Source organism: Carassius gibelio, chromosome A16 (genome assembly GCF_023724105.1).
Source record: "Carassius gibelio isolate Cgi1373 ecotype wild population from Czech Republic chromosome A16, carGib1.2-hapl.c, whole genome shotgun sequence".
In the NCBI taxonomy this organism is placed as follows: domain Eukaryota; kingdom Metazoa; phylum Chordata; class Actinopteri; order Cypriniformes; family Cyprinidae; genus Carassius; species Carassius gibelio.
Window position 1 is genome coordinate 7016891 of NC_068386.1, and position 19747 is coordinate 7036637.

Consider the following 19747-nt stretch of genomic DNA (forward strand, 5'->3'; position numbering starts at 1 on the left):
ATTAATTACTCACCCTTATGTTGTTCCAAAGACGTAAGACCTTCGTTCATCTTCAGAACACAAATTAAGATATTTTTGATGAAATCAGAGAGCTATCTGACCCTCCACAGACAGCAATGTTCCCAATGTTCCCAGGTACAGAAACGTAGTTAATACATCGGTAAAACAGTCCACGTGACATCAGTGGCTCAACTTCAGTTTTGCAATGCTACGAGAATACTTTTTTTGCTCAAAGAAAATAATAATTAACATAATTTACATTAATTTACTTTAACCATTTTTCTCCCCCAAGTTACGTCTTCAACCATTTTAGAGAGTATTACAATGCATACACATGCATTGCCCAAATCGTAAACAACGCTGTTGATGCAGATTACCTTCATGCACACGTTTCAGTTGCGTTGCTGTCTATGGAGGGTCAGATAGCTCTCTGATTTCATCAAAAATATCTTAATTTGTGTTCCGAAGATGAACAGAGGTCTTACGGTTTGGTATGACTTGAGGGTTTATTTTTGTTAATTTATTAGCATAAGCAAACATTTCACAGAAAAAAAAAAAAAAAAAGGTGGACATTTTGGAAACTGTAACTTAAAAAAAAAAGTCCTTCTACTTCCTGAATTATATGAATAATCCACCAGAGGGCAGAATACATGTGGTACATCATATACAAAAGCTTTTTTTTTTTCAGGAAGTTACTGATTGTGTTAATGAGACATATGGCTTTAAAGGGTCAACTAGTTTAGCCACCAAGACATCCTTGACTAGCCAGCAGGTTCATGAAGGTTTAATCTGGTCTATTCAGCATGGTTAACAACATCTGAGGTGCAGTGAGTAATACTGAACTCTTCAGAGCTGTCTTTGCACACGGTCACACACATACACACACAAATACTGTCATAATCAATCTGCATTTTGTGCCATTGTTGCACCGAAGAGTGTAAGTGTTTCGTCAGGTGCTGGTTTCAGGCCAGGAAGATGGGTACTAGACTAGGGTAGATAAGACCCTTTCTATCTGTCCGCTCCGGTGGACGGAAGGCCTAGGGCTCTGTCTCTGATCCGGCACTCTGGGGAAACAGTCATCATCGTACCTTAGTTACCAGCTCTGGCTCCTTCTGCAGCCCTGACTCAGCACTTGCTGTCTGTGGGAAAGGGAATGAAATAAGGGAAAAAGAGCCAGATTCCGAAACGCTTTTATTTGTTTCCATTCTCCTTTCCATCACTCCTACCACATCAGAATATATATATATATATATATATATATATATATATATGTGTGTGTGTGTGTGTGTGTGTGTATATATATATATATATATATATATATATATATATATATAATATATATAGTGAGTCCATACAGTCTTCTTAACTGTTTAATGGTGTATGCTGTCTCAGTGTCAACATAGCTGGCCTGGCATAAATAACAGCATAGTGCTAGGCTAAAAAAGGACTGCACACTAATGTTTTAACCCTGCTTCAAAGATCGTGTTTCCTTCTTCCTGTACATGCTCTCACTCGGGTCGTCTTGTGTGACTGGGACATAAGGGAGCATGAGCTCTCTCGGGCAGTCAGCTTTTCTCTCCCCATGCTCTATTTCTCCGCTTTCAGACAAGCCGATCAATAAAGCCTAGCAACGGACCTTGCAGATGAAACATGTCCGCAGTAGGTACACAATGATAAATAAAGTCCTGCCCGAGAACTGTAGCTATTGGAAAATGCTGTTGCTCGGGTAACACTGAGAAGTCAACAAATCAGCTGTTGTGACACGAGCCTGTGAAGATAAACACACAAACATATAAAAGATTTCGATTTCAAATAAATGCTGTTCTATGAAGCAAGAAATCCTGGAAAATAAAATTGTGCTTTCCACAACAAATATTCAGCAGCATAAATGTTTTCAGCAATGATGATGATAAGAAATGTTTAATGAGCAGCAAATGAGCATAGAATGATTTCTGAAGGATCGTGTGACACTGAAGACTGGAGTAATGATGCTTGAAATTCAGCTTTGCCATCACAGAAATAAATTACATTTTAAAAGAAATGATTGAATCATGGTATATTTTTATAAACTTTTTATAAAAGTATTAAGTGTACTGTTAATGTGACTTGTACAAACTTCATATTCAGTTTAAATTACCGTATTTTCCGGACTATACGTCACACTTTTTTTCATAGGTTGGCTGGTCCTGCGACTTATAGTCAGGTGCGACTTATTTATCAAAATTAATTTGACATGAACCAAGAGAAAACATTACCGTCTACGGCCGCGAGAGGGTGCTCTATGCTGCTCAGCGCTCCTGTAGTCTACACTGAAGACATAGAGCGCCCTCTCGTGGCTGTAGACGGTAATGTTTTCTAAATAAATGAGACTTATAGTCCAGTGCGACTTACATATGTTTTTCTCCTCATCATGACGTATTTTTGGACTGATGCGACTTATACTCAGGTACGATTAATAGTCCGAAAAATATGGTATTTGTGTAGCACATTTCACGAAAATGTGCTGTTGTTACATGTTTGTTTTTTTCCCTCTATACTGTAATTTTCCGCTCTCAATGTTGTAACACTCTTGTTTTATACGAACAGAACTAACACTGTTTCCGTGTATCTTACAGGTTCTACTCCTCACCATACAGCATCTCCACAAACCGCATGATCGCTCAAACGTCAATCACTCCATTCATCGCAGCCTCGCCTGTCTCCACATATCAGGTATGATCACAGCATATACACAGCAGTCAGAACGAACACACGCTGCAGGCAAACAAACTCACACATTTACATCTACACACTGGCCCTTAGAAACATTTGGACACTTAAGATGTCATACTTAAAATATGCATTTGTTCTAAAGAACGATAGCACAGTTCCTCAAGCAAAACATTTCACAAAAAAATGGTGTTAAATAAATTTAACATTTCTTGTTAAAAATAATAACAATATATCTAAGAAGAGTGTAATTCATTCTGAGAAGAGGTTTAGCACCAATTCTTTGCAGATATTTTATATCTAATGCAATGACTTTCAGGCATTTTTAAGAGAAATTTGAGTGTCTAAATGTTTTTGGAGCCACTTTATACAAACACAATGCAATCTGCGTCACATACATATGAGGAGATCATGTGGAGGTATAGCATGTCTTCCACCTCTCTCTGTGTTTGCTCTCACGTTAGGAATGCTTATTAAAGCTGTGAGTGAGCAAACAGTGACTATGAGCATCCTTAATTGATTTGGCTTAGGCTAAACTAAACAAAACATTGCTGAGCATAGAGAATTGCTAAGCCCTTTAGATCATGTACCTCTCGTCCTCAAACACACACACATGCGATCACAAGTGCACATATACAAACCAAGTCTTAGTTTACGCTCCCAGCCGCACGCTTGTTATGATGCATTCTGCACGCTACCAAGTTTATCTCTTAATCAGATTTCGTGATATCATGTGTAAAAGTGCCTTGCTGGCCAGCGAATTAATTTTAAATTGCAAATAGTGCTGAACCCGCCAAAACGAGTTCAAAGCCAAGCACTGCACAAGAAATCAATGCACTGCTACCTTTATTCCTCCCCTAGTCTCCCCTAGAACTTCGAGAATGGAAAAAGAGACAACTGTTTCCCTCTCCAGTGAAAGGACAGAGAGAAGGAGAGAAAGAGGGAGAGCAGAGTGAGAGCATGAATCTTTTAACAGTCGGCGAGAAAGAGAGAGAGAAGGTGTGCGCTTACACATCTTAGTGGACTTAGTGTGTTTAGAGAGAGAGAGAGAGAGAGAGAGAGAGAGAGAGAGAAGCACGAGGTGGATCACAGTGATGAACAAATCCCAAAGGCTTTTCTTCCTAGAACAACATAAAAGGACACCGCATATAAATTTAGACACCTACAACCGTTCAAACACACATTCACGAAAATAAATGCATACTTCCATCCTCTCAGACAGGAAGTGGCCAGTTATTCTCAGTCCATGTGGCATAAAAATAAAAAGTTATTTTAGTGTTTTACTTTTTTTTTTAGTAATTTTGTTGTGCATGTTTTTCATTTTTATTCATTTCAGTATTAGTTATTCACATCTGTTTTGTGTATAAAATAATGCTCATAATAACATAATTAATTTAGCATTATTTTTAGTCTTATATATTCAGTTTTTATTTTGATTTTAGTTACAGTTTTTGTTACTTGGTTGTATGTGTTTGGTATTTTATTCGTTTTTTTTTAAAATATGTTTATATATATATATATATATATATATATATATATATATATATATATATATATATATATATATATATATATAGTTTTTATTCATTTTTATTACAGTTTTTGTTTTATTTATTTTAGTCCCTTTAGTGTGTGGTATAAAAAAATATACTCAAGCATATCAGTCTTATTTTAGTTGCATTTTTTTGTATCTTTGTATTAGTATTTTTTTTTTCTTTTGTTTTATTTTATTTCTTTATTTTTTATTTTATTAAGTTTTTGTAATTTTATTAAATTTTTATTAGCATTTAGTCATTTTAATGTCTCTGGTTTTTCTTTTTTTATACAAGTTTTAGTTTTATTTATTTTAGTACATCAAGTAAAAAAAAAAAAAAAACAAACAGAGAGAGAGAGAGAGAGAAATGTTGCCTTGCCAGCTGAAATAAAAGTTGTATTTTATTTTTAGTAAATGTTTATTTTTATTGCTGGTAACAACTATTATTATTTTTATAGTTTGAGTTAATTATAGTAACCCTGTCCTAAATGTAGTAAATGTTGCTGTGAGAATTACTCTGGCAGCGAGATGAAAGGAGAGATTTTTTGGGGTCCAAGTCGGCCTTAGATGATGAAATTGCTGCTGCAGTGCCGTAATTAGGAGGCAATATCGCTGTGTGTAGAATTCAGATCCCTGTGTAATTATCGCTCTTGTATTACTTGCTCCTGCCTTGGCTGTTCTGTGGGAATCAGGGCTTCGAGGCAGCAGGAGGAGGCGTAGGAGGGGGGTGAGGAGTGAAATTAAGAAATGCTGGTTTCCTTCCACAGGTCCAGAGTACATCGTGGATGCCTCACCAACAATACGTTATGCAACCTACGGTAAGTGCTGCTGAGGAGGTGTTCATTTATCTTGGTGTGTGTGTGTGTGTGTGTGTGTGTATGCGCTTTATCTTTGTGAAAGAGAGGATGTTCTATGAGCTATATTTAAAAAAAAATGCTGGGGATCTTTACCCCCATTGCCCTCTTGTGGCCCAGCAAGTAAGCGCGGGGGCGGTGAAAGGGGTGTTTATATGTGTTTATATAGTTCACCCAAATATTTAACATTTTTGATCATTTACTCGCTACTAACAGGCATACTTCAATTTGTTATTCACTGAAAATTTCTGTTTTCTGTCTCATGTAGTGATGTCCATGAGACAAATTAGTTTGAAGATGTGCTTAAAGTGAATAACGTTACAGTTTGGTCTTTTCCTCAAATAAAGGGAACCTTGTATGACTTCAGAAGACAATATAGAGCATTAGTAATATAAACCAGGGTTTTTCATTTTTGTGATGCCACAGAAACCCCAATTATGCAGATCCCCTTTCGAGGGACCCATTTAAACCCCTAAAATATAAAGGCATCTATATATTTTCAGCATTTACACTAATAAAAATATTTTCTATTTTATATGTTCAAATGTACACATGCACATATTTTTCTGTTATTATTATATATTTTTTTAAATTACATTTTACACATTTTTGTTTTCAAACTTTTCTACACACCTCCTAGCACATTCTTTTAAAGCCTCTGACCACTTTTACGAAACTGTTATGGTACTCATTGTCATTTTGCAACTCGACCGCTCACATTGTTTTATGGCAGAAACAAATTTATAGGGATTTGGAAACACATGAGGATGAGCAAATGATGACAGTATTGTCATTTTTGGGTGAACTGGCCCTTTAAGGGCAGGCGACTCAAGGATCTGTTCCTCCAGTCAGTCTGCAGTCTGGATCAGATAAATTGTCCCTTGTCTGAGCTCCATCGACATAACTTTGTCAACCTGGAGACATTTTTTTTTCTTGTTCTCGGTCTCACTGCACAAATACACCGGTACAAACTACCTCTTTTGTGTTCTTTCCCTTAACTCTTGTATGAGAAGGCAACCCCTTGGCTGAGGTCTGCCCACCGTCTCTTTGGCTCCCACCTGAACTTGGATTTAGTGTAAGCCAGAGGTCTGCATTCCACTGTGAAAATGGCCAAAGGTAGTCTGGGATCAGGGCTTTTTCTTTGGCAGGGCCTGAAAAAAGTCTTCAGTCAGCTGTTTCCAGATCCGCAGCAGGCAGACGCAGGGCTTTATGTGATCCCCAGCAACTCGAGAAGTGAACAGGGTTATAGAAAAGGAGGCAGATGTCTGTCTGACTAGATACTGTAGTAATATTTCTGACTTCTTATGTGTGTGTGTGTGTGTGTGTGTGTTCGTGTGTGTGCGTGTGTGTCTATGTGTGCATGTGTAGTCGGATGGGAGGTTTGATGATCATGATTGTGTTGTGTAAATGTGTTTGTAACCAAACCCTCATATCTAATGATCTGGCAACCCATCAAAAAAGACCTCAGCTGCCTGAGAGAGAGAGAGAGAGAGAGAGAGATGCAGTGGGAGTCTGTGAGCTGATCTCTGCCTAATTTGAAAATCCTGGAAAGAAAACAAAGGCGGGAGAAATCATGTTCTTTGCTTTCTTTTTGTGGTTCCTGTGAAGAGAGAAGGCAAGCAATTAAAAGTGGCTGAGAATAGGGAGCATTGTTATTGGAGAACACCACTGAATTTGGCACCTTGTTACCGTGGAGACACGTGACCATAGCGACCGGAGCCGGTGATGAGGGTTTAAGCAGATCAGCAGACAATGCAAGTGCTCTGAGATCCTACTCTGCAGTGCAGTGTGTGTGTGTTTTAGTGTATCTTAAGTGCACCTGCTGTTGTGACCTGCTGATTATTTTATCCATATAGCTGAGTTCTGCATTACTATCCTAGCCAGATGATTGCTGTGTGGCTGTGTGTGTGTGTGTGTGTGTGTGTGTGTGTGTGTGTGTGTGTGTGTGTGTGTGTGTGTTGGCTCACTTGTGTCCTTGTAAGGGTTGTAAAATTCAGAAATAAGGAATTGGTCTCCTTTTAAAACACAAATGTGAATTTGAATTGACCATGAACCCGAGGATGCAGAATTGGAATTTAAATTGGAATGACAAGAGGAATTTACTGGTATGCAATTCAAAAGAAGTTCAACAAAGTCACACAACAAAAGAGTTTCATTAGTTCAGTTTGGCAACAAAATGGCCAAGAACAGATCACTTTTCAGCCTGCTTCATGTAGTTTGGCTCAGACTTCAGGGAAATTAATACGTCCTAAAGTAAGTTAATTCCCCATTTTATTATCGACTTTCAGTTACTATAGTGTATATATTATATTATTTTTGTGAAAACTATTCGGTTTAATACTGTAACTCAAATCTTCCATCTGCAGCCACTAATTTAGCTTCAAATAAATTGTACATTCACAGATGTTGGTTGATTTGTGTTTTTTTTATCTGCTTTTATTTTATGTTGTACTTCAACATGACAAAAAAAAATACTGATTCTTTGCTATTTATTTCTATTTTTGCAGTATTGCAAAATTATCAACAGTATCTTGACCAACCAGCTTTACAACTTGCGGGTCAACCCGTATTAACTAATTAACCAATATTGAAATTCTTGCACGTGTAAGCTAGTTTTTTCAGCAGGGTAGCTGCACAGATGTTGTCAGCAGGGCACACAGACACCAACCAACAAGCACACACTTACCCACAATGCACCACCCAGAGGGCCATCACTCAACTGTACCTGTTTCTTTCCATCTAAGCGCAGAGAAGTATCCCCAGCCACCCTAACCAAATCACATCCTGGAAATGAACATTAATGAATCAAGGCCACAGTGCATTACAGCAAAGCCGCTTAAAGTGGAACCGCCATGCAAGAGGAGAGAAAAGAAATGAAACGCTTCTCTAAGCCCCTACTAGTCACGGCCATTTGCAGAAACAAAGAAGCCCATGTTTGAGTAAAGATTTGAGTTTATCGCAGCCCAAGAATGCTCTGTTGGGATTGGCAGGGTGCTGTGTGTGTGCGTGAGAAAGAAAAAATGCATGGTATATGTTTTTCTTAAGTGTGTTTAAATGGTGGGAATTAGTGGTTATGCCTTGGCACATTTAGTTTAAGATTAATATCAAACATCCTCCCTGGCAGCCTGCTTTTAATAAGCACCGGTACCTGGGAGAGACAAAAAGATTGACTTCCTTTTCCTGTCTCTATTTTAGACGTCTTGGATAAAAAAACACTCCTTCCTCTGATGTCATGGGAGATTTCTGCTCATCTAGTTTACATCGGAAATCTCTGGCTTTAAACGGCAGCCACCAACGTTTTGGCTGCCAGAATTCGAAACCATCAGCTTAGATGAATGTGTATTTGGGCTGAGGTTGGAACTTAGTTTACAAGGCTGTTGTCTGAAGAGGGAAATCTCATTGGCTGTCTCAGAAATCCCTCTCAGAATGTCACTCACTTTCCGAATACGTCCCCTCAGGGAAATGAAGGAAAAACACACACGTACGCACAAGCGCGGCTTTAATCGTCTGTCTAAGTCTCACACTGATACGGCTGTAAATTAGAGTGGAGAATTATTCAGCATGGATTTCTTTTTTCCTTCGCTCATTATGAAAGCTTGTTGTGGGGCGGGGGAACTGTTAGCTCGAGGCTCTCGCGTCTGAAAGCTGAGCGTGGCGGCTGAACGGTTTACCTCTGAAAGCGTGAATAGAGACAGAGCGCATCTGACACCAAGTGCCTGTACAGTTTATTCTTCAAGCGCAGACAAGCACCAAGCTGTGAGAGAGAGACTGAAGCTTGCATGTTTGTGAGTGTGTGTGAAGGCTTTTTTTTTTTTTTTTTTTTTACTGTTGGTGCACAGAAAAAGAATATATCTCTTTCAGAGCTCTTCAGAAACTGGTGCATTTCACCTGGAGCCGTTTTGTGCTAGAAAGGACGAAATAATTATCCATGCAATACTTGCATATCATCGTATCGTACATTTGTGTTTGTTTAAAACCCAATGATCATGTTCTCCAGCATGATTTATGGTGATCCAAAGAGCATATTTTCTTCCTTAAGAAGCAGGAATATCTGACCAGTGTACAAAGGCGGTCACATGATCAGTGTCACAGATTGATTATTTGATTTGTCACTAATCAAATAAGTAAATTTGTGACACTGATCATGTGAACTCCTTTGTACAAGCTGGTCGGATATTCTTGCTCGGAAATAATGCAGAAACCTATTATAAATGACTTATTTATGTGGCATCAATGTCACTTCATTAAAATACTTACTTCCAATGTTTAATTGGATTTTGAGTGCCAGAATAAATGCATTTAGTCAGGAGTCACCACACAAGTGTCACATGTTTGAAAGCTGATGCTCTTCCACAGCTGAAAAAAATTCTGAAGACATATTCTGATTGTCATGACAACGATGAGACGCAGAGGGAGAAGAAGGGCTATAGACGAATAGAATTTCAAGATTTAAGTGTTTTAAGAGAGTAATCAGACATTTAGCCATAAATACAGTATATACCTCTGCCTAGAAAAGAATAAATAGATCATCATGAATTTTATTCGCGTATTGATAGATAAAAAAATCTAAATCAGATAATGACCATAGATAGCTTGAAATCTTGAAAAGCAACTGTAACTGGCCATTTGCAACCCATTTTACTTGCATAATGTGGCATGTTTCCAGGGGCCCGTTCTTCATACGTCGCTTATTACATCCGAGATCAAATGACACATCCAAGATGATATCATCGCGCTAATCATGATCCGGCTGATTGGGTTCTTCGAACACACCTGTTGTGTATGATTAGTATCGCTGGATTGAGTTATCTGAGATAATTGCGCGTTCATGTGTTGGCTTAAAAGGGGATATGTATCGATACTCGAAACCATGATCAGCAGTGCAGCGATTGGCTGGTGGCAAGACGGCAATGTAATGACGTCATATAATTTAAAATGACACCCAACGAAAAACTTGACAAATTTCTGGACTTTTATAAGGAAACAGCCAGGCAAACAAAACTACATAAATTTTATAATAGATACATGAAACAGATAATATATACATGTTTTTATTTTATTAGAATTTCTTTCATGATTCCCAGTTATTTAGATTCGCAATTTATAATAGTTGAGCAGTCTTTACATTTTTAATTCAATGTAGAAATTATCTATTCATTTCATTTTATATTTGGATAGATTTGTTACGTGACCGCATTAATGAAAGTTTCTTAAGGGTCAATATCATGTTATCTGCATCTCCTGCGCTCCATCAAGCCACTCTTATAATATCACTCAAAATAATGCACAACTCTATTATCTGTTTAGCATGTGTGTAAGACTCTAATACAATTATGAAGTAATAATTTTATGACAATTAAATATTTCAGTGAGTAAAACTGGCTGTGTCTATAGTATAGTTTCTAGCTACAGCATTTTTATATTATTTTTAAATAATTTTTTTTAATGATTATTATTTTAAATTATTGTCCCTGGATCAGTACGATACTCTTGTAATAAAGTAGCGGTGGTAGCAGGCATATTTTGAGTATCAGTTCTGGTTGAAAAGAAGCGATCTAATCCTGTTTACATGAAATAAGTCTGCTCCCGAACAGGTTTATGCTGACGGACCTGTTGCTATGACAGCAGCTCCAGGATGAGCTTCGAAGAACCAAACGATCCAAGATCACGCCAAATCGTCAACATTCAAATCCAGCTAACTGAGTTAGCGACGTACGAAGAACGGGCCCCAGGTTACACAGTATATTGAATGGGGAATAATATAGGGTGGAACCTGATTTTATTATTGTTTGATGGTGATGGTGGTGTTACATACCGTCCCAGAATAAAGCCTTAGTGTTTGTTAAAACCATACTTAAAAACATTTCGGATGCTGGTTTACATTCTTAAACTGTCCGCTCGGCTAAAGTAATGAAAGTTATTGCTGTATTCTCCATTCATAAGTTCATCAAGGCTGCATCTATAAAAGCAGTAATACTGTGAAATGTTATTACAATTAGAAATAACTGTTTTCTATTTGAATGTATTTTCATATGGTCCTGTGATTGCACAGCTCAGCATCACTCCAGTCTGCAGCATCACATGAGCCTTTACCAATCATTTTAATAGACCAATTTGCTGCTTAAGAAACATTTCTTATTGTTATCGATGTTAAAAGAGTTGTGCTGCTTTACTGTATATATTTTGATACGTTCAAAGTTTTTTATATATTTTGTTCAGGATACTGGACACAACGTTCAAAAGAACAGTATGAAATGGAAATGTTTTGTAGCATTATAAATCTTTTTTTAGTCGTTATTGATCAATTGAATGCATCCTTGTTGGATAAAAGTGAATCAAAATGATTATCATGAAGACAAACGGTTTATTTAAAACAACATGCTCTAATGAATCATCCACAAAAAGGCCAAGAACGTGCCTTGAGTCAGTAAATAGGGTTCATTTTTATCTTATGTTGAATCTGTAGTCCGGACTGATGAATTTCTACTCAATCGCTAATTCAGAGATGTGATTTTGTACCGATAAGAGTCTTAAACACAACACTACTAACAGGAAAGAGTGCCTCATAAACTGTAACCAGAGTTATACATGGCACAATGGTTTCTCTTCATCCCAGCGTCAGAATTGAACTTTCTGACAAACTGTTTGACGGAGGGTCTCTTCTGAAAGGTTAATCCTAATCAAGTTGGCATGCGAGAACGAGCGTGTGCTTGCGTCTCTGGCATAGTTCTGTGAAAGCAGTCATGTGACGGCATCAGATGATAGCTCAGGTCAGCGGTTGCAAATTGCAGACGTCTCTCTCTCTCTCTCTTTAGTCTGTTCCTCACATGTGTTAGCACTCTCATCCCAGCATGCCTGAAACCTAAACACACCCGTGGTGTGGAGCAGCTCTGCTGTTAAGTGAGCAATGCATCATGTCTGCAGAACTATGCATGGCTCGCATTTGGATCGCATTATTTCACTTGTTGAAGTGGAACAGCTCACGTCTGGCCCTCATAATAGGGCCCAGCTGTGGCTGTACGGGCCAATGAGATGAGTGAAAGAAAGAGAGAGTTCTGAATGCATGATCAGCCTGTTGACTCTAATGAAGTCGTCCAGTTGGATTGTTGAATGATAGCTCATTTCCTCTCCCATGCTTCACGCAGTTCGACCTGTTATAATGTGTGTTTGTGTTTGTACATGCGTGTAGGGTGCTGTGATAACGCCAGCCATGGACCACACCATCTCCATGCAGCCCGCTAACATGATGGGACCCCTCACCCAGCAGATGAACCACCTGTCCATGGGTACCACTGGCACTGTGAGTGTGTCCGCTGCCTTCATCGTAAGGCCTCTTCACCTTCTGCTGGTCTGAATTGCGGAGGAGCCGAAGAAGAAAGTTAAATGCTAATTAAAATTTGGCAAACTATTATGGAAGAAAATAACAAGGAAGTTCAACTCTACCCAGGGATGTAAAAAGTACTGGGAAATAAGTTATGAATACTCTTGCCAGTATTGAACTCAAGTATCCAGCCAAACATACCTAAAAGAAAGTAGATACAGTTTTTAAAAGCATTTAAAAATAAAAAGTCCTTTAAAAAAGTAAAACTTTATTCTTAGCTTTTTAACTTAGTTGACCAATATCCTGAAACCTTTTACCTGACCTTATTAAATGTTTAACTCTGCCAAATCTGATTGATAACTGTTGGATATTTGAATAACTTTTTTTGTAGCAGTGTTGATACTGAAAAAAATAATAATAATTGGAAAATGAAAATTAGAACTACTGACTTTCCAACGAACTTTAATAAGTACTAAAATTATTAAATCTCAAGCTAAAATGAAAATATAAAAATAAAAGCTCATTCAAAATACTAACTGTATAGTACTATAAAATGTAATAGTATATTTACATTTACGTTTATTCATTTAGCTGACGCTTTTATCCAAAGCGACTTACAATTGCTATATATGTCAGAGGTCACATGCCTCTGGAGCAACTTTGGGTTAAGTGTCTTGCTCAGGGACACATTGGTGTCTCACAGTGGATTCGAACCCGGGTCTCTCACACCAAAGGCATGTGTCTTATCCACTGCGCCAACACCACCCTTATATAAATAAATTGGTTCTGTGAAATGATTAATCGCATCCAAAAAATATATATTTTTACATAATAAATATACACAGTACATGGACATATAGTATGTCTATATAAATACACACACATGCATGTATATATTTAAGAATTTTTTTTTTAAATATACTCTGTACACACACACACATTTTGTAAATAAAATATTTTATTTTGGATGTGATTAATCGTGATTAATCATTTGACAGCACTAATATAAATACTAAAATGCCTCTAGTTTACAGACTGATCACTAAACCTGTTTGCTCTCAAGCATTTATTCATTAATAACATTATTTAAGGTTTAGTCACTATTGTACTTTCATGGTGATTTTTGGAAATGTACCAAAATTGAGTGAAGATACAACTCAGCAAGAAAAATATACATCAGTGTTTAATAAGAAGATAGATCTGTATCACTATGAGCAGTGAAATATGTACCTTATATTTTGAAGGTCTAATTGAGGTCTAAATGAAATTGTGAATCATTCGAAATGTGATGAGTAAAAGTAAAATTATTAATTTCTAGTAGTACCTAAACTGAAGGAAAAAGCAAACAGGATTCGACTAATAGAAGGATTGAAAATATGTTTGTTATCATTTAGTGTTCATCTCGGCAAGATTCTTCATTCTGTATGGAGCCAGGGACATGATGATGGGTAAAATATATGACATTGGAGGAATAATTATACTTCAATGCTTTTGCATTCAATTAAATACATTTTGCACTCCTCCCTCTTTAAAGCATTGAAATATAGTTGTTCCTTCCATCTCATATTATTTCCATCATCAATCAACAAAAGTTTCTCACAAAATAGTTTCTCTGTGCAAATGTGAAAATGAATCTTTTTCTCCCATGTCATATTTTTTTCTATCATGTCCCTATAGGGGCTCTGCATTTTTCTGGTCACTTGTATGTATTAGTGCCTTTGATTTAATAGATCCATACCATGCATAGTTTTGTATGTGTGAATGAACTGTGTCTCTTTGTATTTATTTGTTGCAGTACATGACTGCGGCTGCTGCTCCTATGCAGGGGACCTACATTCCCCAGTACACTGCGATGCCTGCCTCAGCTGTCTCTGTAGAGGTGAGTTTCGGGCGACTGCTAATCCATTCGCCGGTCCAACTGATTACATGAACACTGCTAATTGAAAACCTGAAGATCAGTCACCTCGGGCCAAAATCCGCCAACAACTTCCTTAGTGCCTTTTATTTCAGCTTTACAAGGCCTGATTTCAGTGTGGAGCACCAAACACAGCCATAATGCCTCTTTTTGGAGTAGGTTAAAAGGTACTTCTGTTTCTTGCGAGGGGACGTCCTGTAATTATGACATCATATCCTTCCAGGGAGTGGTGACGGAGGCTTCTCCTCAGAGTGTTCCGCCCTCATCACAGGATGCCAGCGGTCAGCAACAGCCTCTGGGTGTGGACAACACCAGCGATCACGCGCCCACCTACACTTTTCAACCCGCTAAGTGAGTTTGATATATAGTATATATGCATGACTCAGCAAGCACACAATTTTTTTTTGCAACATTTTACAACACTTCAATAAATAATAAATTAAATCAATAAATAAAAAAGGCCAAAAATAACCAATTTCAGTTTTTTTAAAGAAACCGGTGTTTCAAAAATGAAGTGACAACACCAGAAAACAATCAGGCCACAGCCGTGAGGTTCCTAATATATTTCAGTATTAGCAACTTCCTAACAGTCTTTTGCAACATTGTAAAAATGTTAATTGTTGGAATAAGTATGTATAGTAATTTTTTCACAACTTAAAGCCGCGGTAGGTAACTTTTGACGCTCTAGCGGTTAATAAACAGAACTGCTTGCGTCTTGCGGAAGAACATCGTAGCCGGAACTACTTCTCTCTGTTTATGTCTATGAAGAATCACAAAGGTACTGGGTTACTCCGCCACGGTACCCCAGAAGCAATCTAAAATAGTCCGAATATAAACACTTATTATAGGCCCACCCTAGTGATTCAGGACAAGCTAAAAACACGGTTTGGAAAATGGATTCATGCTGTACTCACTTATTATATACATTTTTCTACATTTTGAACACAAACAAAGTTACAGACCGCAGCTCTGATTGGTTGATTTCTTACCGGGAGCGGTCCGTAACTGCAAACGGCAATAGGACCACTGGGAGGAGCCAGAGGAGCTTGATTTTTTCACAGATTATCTGTCTCATATTCTACTGCCAGGACATAATGACAGATTTAACAAATATGTAAAAAATAAATTTTTACAAAAGTTACCTACTGCAGCTTTAAATGTATAACTGTTAACTGTGGCCAAGCTGAATTCATGATATGGCCTTATATTTAGCTCATTAAATTATGTTGTTATTGGACCATCAGGAAGAAGTGATAAACCATCAGTGAATCGTATACAGTATGCTTTTCAAACTCTGACTTTCTCATTGGTTCAGATAACCAGAGGAGGAGGGGGGCGTTAAGGTGACTGTGTTGCCTTGAGACCGGGGGACTGCAACGAGGGAACATTGAAAACAGAGCGCAAGAGACAGGAACACACGTTTGTGTCTACTTTTGCACAAGCATCTAAAATAAAAACATCTACAACAAACAATTTATTTAACACCTGGCCCACACCGGAGGACCTTTGGAGGACTCACAAACAGACCAGAAACGAGAGAAATGCAGTCTCGGAGGTCGAGCCTACTGTTAATCGGCTATCCGAAAAACCTTACCTTCATGAAGTGAACGAATTCAAACAAGTACAAGTTTTCCTATTCTTTTTTTTTTTTTTTTTTTGAATGTGCAGGTAGGTTTTCAGAAACAGTGGGGTTTTCTATTAGATGAGGAAGCACGTTCTTGTAAAAAGAAAGAAAGAAGTCTTCCTCGGATTCTAAGCTACTATTACTTTTCTTTTTTTTATGAGTTAGATTTTAGTTTTCTAGAGAATATCAATGTTTTTTCATCTTTGTTGCCTTAATTTCAAGAAACGTCTAAGACTTTTTCCTGTTTGAGACTAATGAATGCAGTGAAAATGATCTGACAAAGAAAGGAGATTACCTGTATAAAGAATAGAAAGAAAGAGAGAGGTCTCCTGGAGACGTTTTAAATTATCAGTGGTGACTTTGTGTTTAAAAGAGAGGACAGACAAAAAAAAAATATTGTGGTCATGATGATGATTAAAGAGAGTTGCATTTTTTAGGAACAGATGAAACAAATGTTAATCCACTGCATCATGGGAAATGCAGTTTATTGTGTAGTGCAGATCATTTTTAATGGCATTATTGTTTTTATCTGCAATATTTTTTATGAGCTTTAAGGTGTTTTTAGCCTGCTTTGCTTGTTTCATTGCGGAAAAAAAAAGAAAAGAAAACTAAAACAGTAAAAAAAAATGGCAGTGCAAATCTAAATAGATAAGAGCTTATGGATTAAATGAAAAAGTAAAAAAGCAAATGTGTGCAAAAAGCAATAGTAATAGGAAATTGTTGACAATTTCTTTAGTCTTTCTTAGCTGTGGATCAAATGCAGCCCGTGGATGGCATATTTTATACCAAAGATGAAGAAACCCCCCTCAAGACAGTGGAGTGGATCAATTTTTGTTTGTTTCTTTTTTTCTATTTGAGATTTTTTGGTGTAATCATTTGGTTTCAGAGCTATCCATTTGACCTTGACGGCCAAATTGATACTTTAGGGTTTAAACTTCCTTCCACTGTTGTAGAATCTATGTCAGTCGTTCAGTTGAGAGGCAGAAATCCACCATCACTGATTCTCATGAGTGTGATCTCCCCACCAGAGGGCGACAGAGAGCGGCTCAACCATCATTCATCTCCCGTCCCGTCTGCCCGGCTGAAAGAACTATACCTCTATCGCTGCACCTTCTCAGTCGCCGACTGATGGTCGGTCACTATTAAACACGTCGCACATCCGTTCAGTTCGAGCTTTCCCACAAAGAAGGCCGTATTCGTAATTTCAGCTCAACAGGAATGAAACACAGCACTCACTAGTGTGTATTTAAACTCTGTGTACAGATCACTACCTCATCGAAAGCAATTTTACCGTGAGGAAACACAGGAGAATGTGTTGCAGGTCATGAAACACAAGCTTTGCTTCAGGGGCACTGAGAAACATTTGCAATTAGCACCATTAGCATAACATTTTGTTCTGAGCACTCCCGTCTGTATTTGCAGTCGCATTGATCGAAATGCCTCATTTTATATGCAAGGTTTCCTCAATCAACCAGATGCCATAGGAAATCTCTCATGAAAATGGCGGTCTTTACTTGAAAAACAAAGGCTCTGTCCCAAAGCCCTTGCTGGTCATGGCCACATTTTGGTGGCATTATAATAGTTAGTAATCCGTAGTTATCCTAAAATCTTAAATCGTGACACATTATGGTCACATGGATGCACACTGACCATTGCAGGACGGCGGATACACACCAACTACGCAATCTGGGACAGAGCCTAAGGTTCCCATCATTATGGGATTCGGTGGTTGTTCAGGTGCCTTGACAGCTCAGAATTAAGGTTAGAAATATCACCCATGTGACATTTTAACCTTCCGTATCTGAAATTAGCTTTCTTTTTATCAGGCTGCCTATTCCAGAGGGGGGACACTAGCAAACAGAAGAGTAGAAAGAGGGAACATTTCCTAATTTAAAGGGATAGTCCATCCAAAAAAAAAAAAAAAAATCAGTCAAAAATGAAGAACAATGCCAACCGAACAATTTCGGTTCCCATTTACTTGCACTGTATGGACAAAAGATACAACAACAGTCAATTGGACCTGAAACTGTTTGGTCGCCAACATTCTTTAAAAGGTTCTCTTTTATATTGCGTAGAAGAAAGTAAGCCATGTTTGGAACAACATGAGTAAATTTACATTTTTGGACAGACTATCCCTTTAATGTACAAACCAGGCTGCTGCCCTTTATTTACCATGAAGTTGATGTAATTTTGATGCAGTCAGATAGGAAAGCACTATATTAAAGCGTCAGCAAAGAGTTCTAATACACGTGGTGAATCATGGACTGTCTCTGCTGCCTTCATGGTCATACGGCTCATCATAAATACTCCTCCTAGTTTTACAGTCGGGTAGCTAGAGTTGTCGAGGTGCTCTGGGAATAAATTATCTGTCTTAAAGGGCCGGCGAGAGTCCTCAAGATCACTTTATTCCTTTTGAACGTCATCGTGGACACTTTGGTCTTTTTTCCTGTTTTCATGACCTCTATACAGCTAAGTAATGATCTCAATTAGCCACTAGGGGACAGTATTAAAGCAAAGTTGGTGTACTTTATCCTCTGGTGATGGCCATTGCAGTGAGATACTGTGTTCACACTGTGGATTAAAGCGAAGCGATGCCATGTTCCTAATGAGCAAGACAGCACTGCTTCAAAAAGGACACGCTAGCTTTTAATTTTTCACCTGTTTAAACAAAAAAGTAAAAAAAATAATAATAATAATAAATTTAAAAAGTCACTGTTTTGTCTCTGTCATCCACTGTCTTTTTGGAGAGTTATTTTTATCATGTGCTCGCTGCTAACAAGCATTCAGTATTTAAGTGGTCAGGGCCTTGGGAATGGAGAGACAATTCAAGCTGGTATCTCATATGAGAGGTGTGTGAAGATGTCATTGCGTTATACACTCTGCGGCCTTCATGCTTTTCATTAAAGAGTGAATAAATGTGTCCCATTAAGCTGAAGGTTCTGCTAACTGTAGGATGGAGTTCTCATCCCAACTGTAATTTAGTAAGCTAAACACCTTTCATCCACGAAGGTTTTCGCTGGCTAGAAACTCTGCTCCCATTCATTGGATGTGAGGTCCAAGCCATGCTTTTTTTTCTGTAGGTACATCTGATTGGCTGTCACAGTTGAGGTCATTGAATGACGATTGTTCGTCTATTCGTCTGTTGTACTGTCAGGAAACAGCATAGGTTCAACCAAATTCAACACAAACTGCAAAACCTCAATTAGAGACTAACGTGCTGGCAGATGAAATAGAGAAATATTTATGGAATTGTTTTTGTACAGGTGTTGTTGAAATATGAAAGCGGAACAGTTTTACGATGCTACAATGATTTCTTGAGTTGCTTCACTTTCTTGCCTCCCATGTGCTCGAGCTGTGATCCTGAGAGTGTCTGTAGACCAGTGGATGTTAGGTTTAAACTTCTGTTTATTTTTGTTTTCTTTTGATGAAGCTTTCAATAAAAAAAATCTACAAAATCATGCCACTTTTTGATTCTGGTTGAACTTTTCTTTTTGAGTCTTTTGTGGAAAGAGCCAATCGATGTTATAACACTATAGCGGTGGCTGCACATTTTACGTTGAATTATTGCAATCTCAATTATTGCAAGCTGATATGGACTTTAACCATATGAGCATTTCTCAATTTGATTTTCTTTAAATTAAAACTACTAAAAAATCAGAATACTAAATACCACTTTAAATATGAAAATAAATACAACTAAACTAAAATGAAACCTAATTTTTATTTTAAAAAAAATTGAATATTTTTTTAATATATAAATGTATGTTTATGTTTATAAAAAAATGTCAAA

At 37.6% G+C, this 19747-nt stretch overlaps 1 protein-coding gene across 1 annotated transcript in view; it reads left to right on the plus strand.

Annotated features, from left to right (window-relative positions):
- LOC128030466 (RNA-binding motif, single-stranded-interacting protein 3) overlaps positions 1–19415 on the plus strand; it is a 124098-nt gene extending 104683 nt beyond the window's left edge. Inside the window, exons 9-14 of the mRNA XM_052618127.1 lie at positions 2616–2712; positions 5011–5061; positions 12287–12397; positions 14214–14297; positions 14557–14684; positions 15649–19415. Of these exons, the coding sequence (XP_052474087.1) occupies positions 2616–2712; positions 5011–5061; positions 12287–12397; positions 14214–14297; positions 14557–14684; positions 15649–15652 (475 nt within the window). The 3' untranslated portion in view covers positions 15653–19415. The remainder of the gene's footprint in view (positions 1–2615; positions 2713–5010; positions 5062–12286; positions 12398–14213; positions 14298–14556; positions 14685–15648) is intronic.
- Positions 19416–19747: the final 332 nt, after the last annotated feature.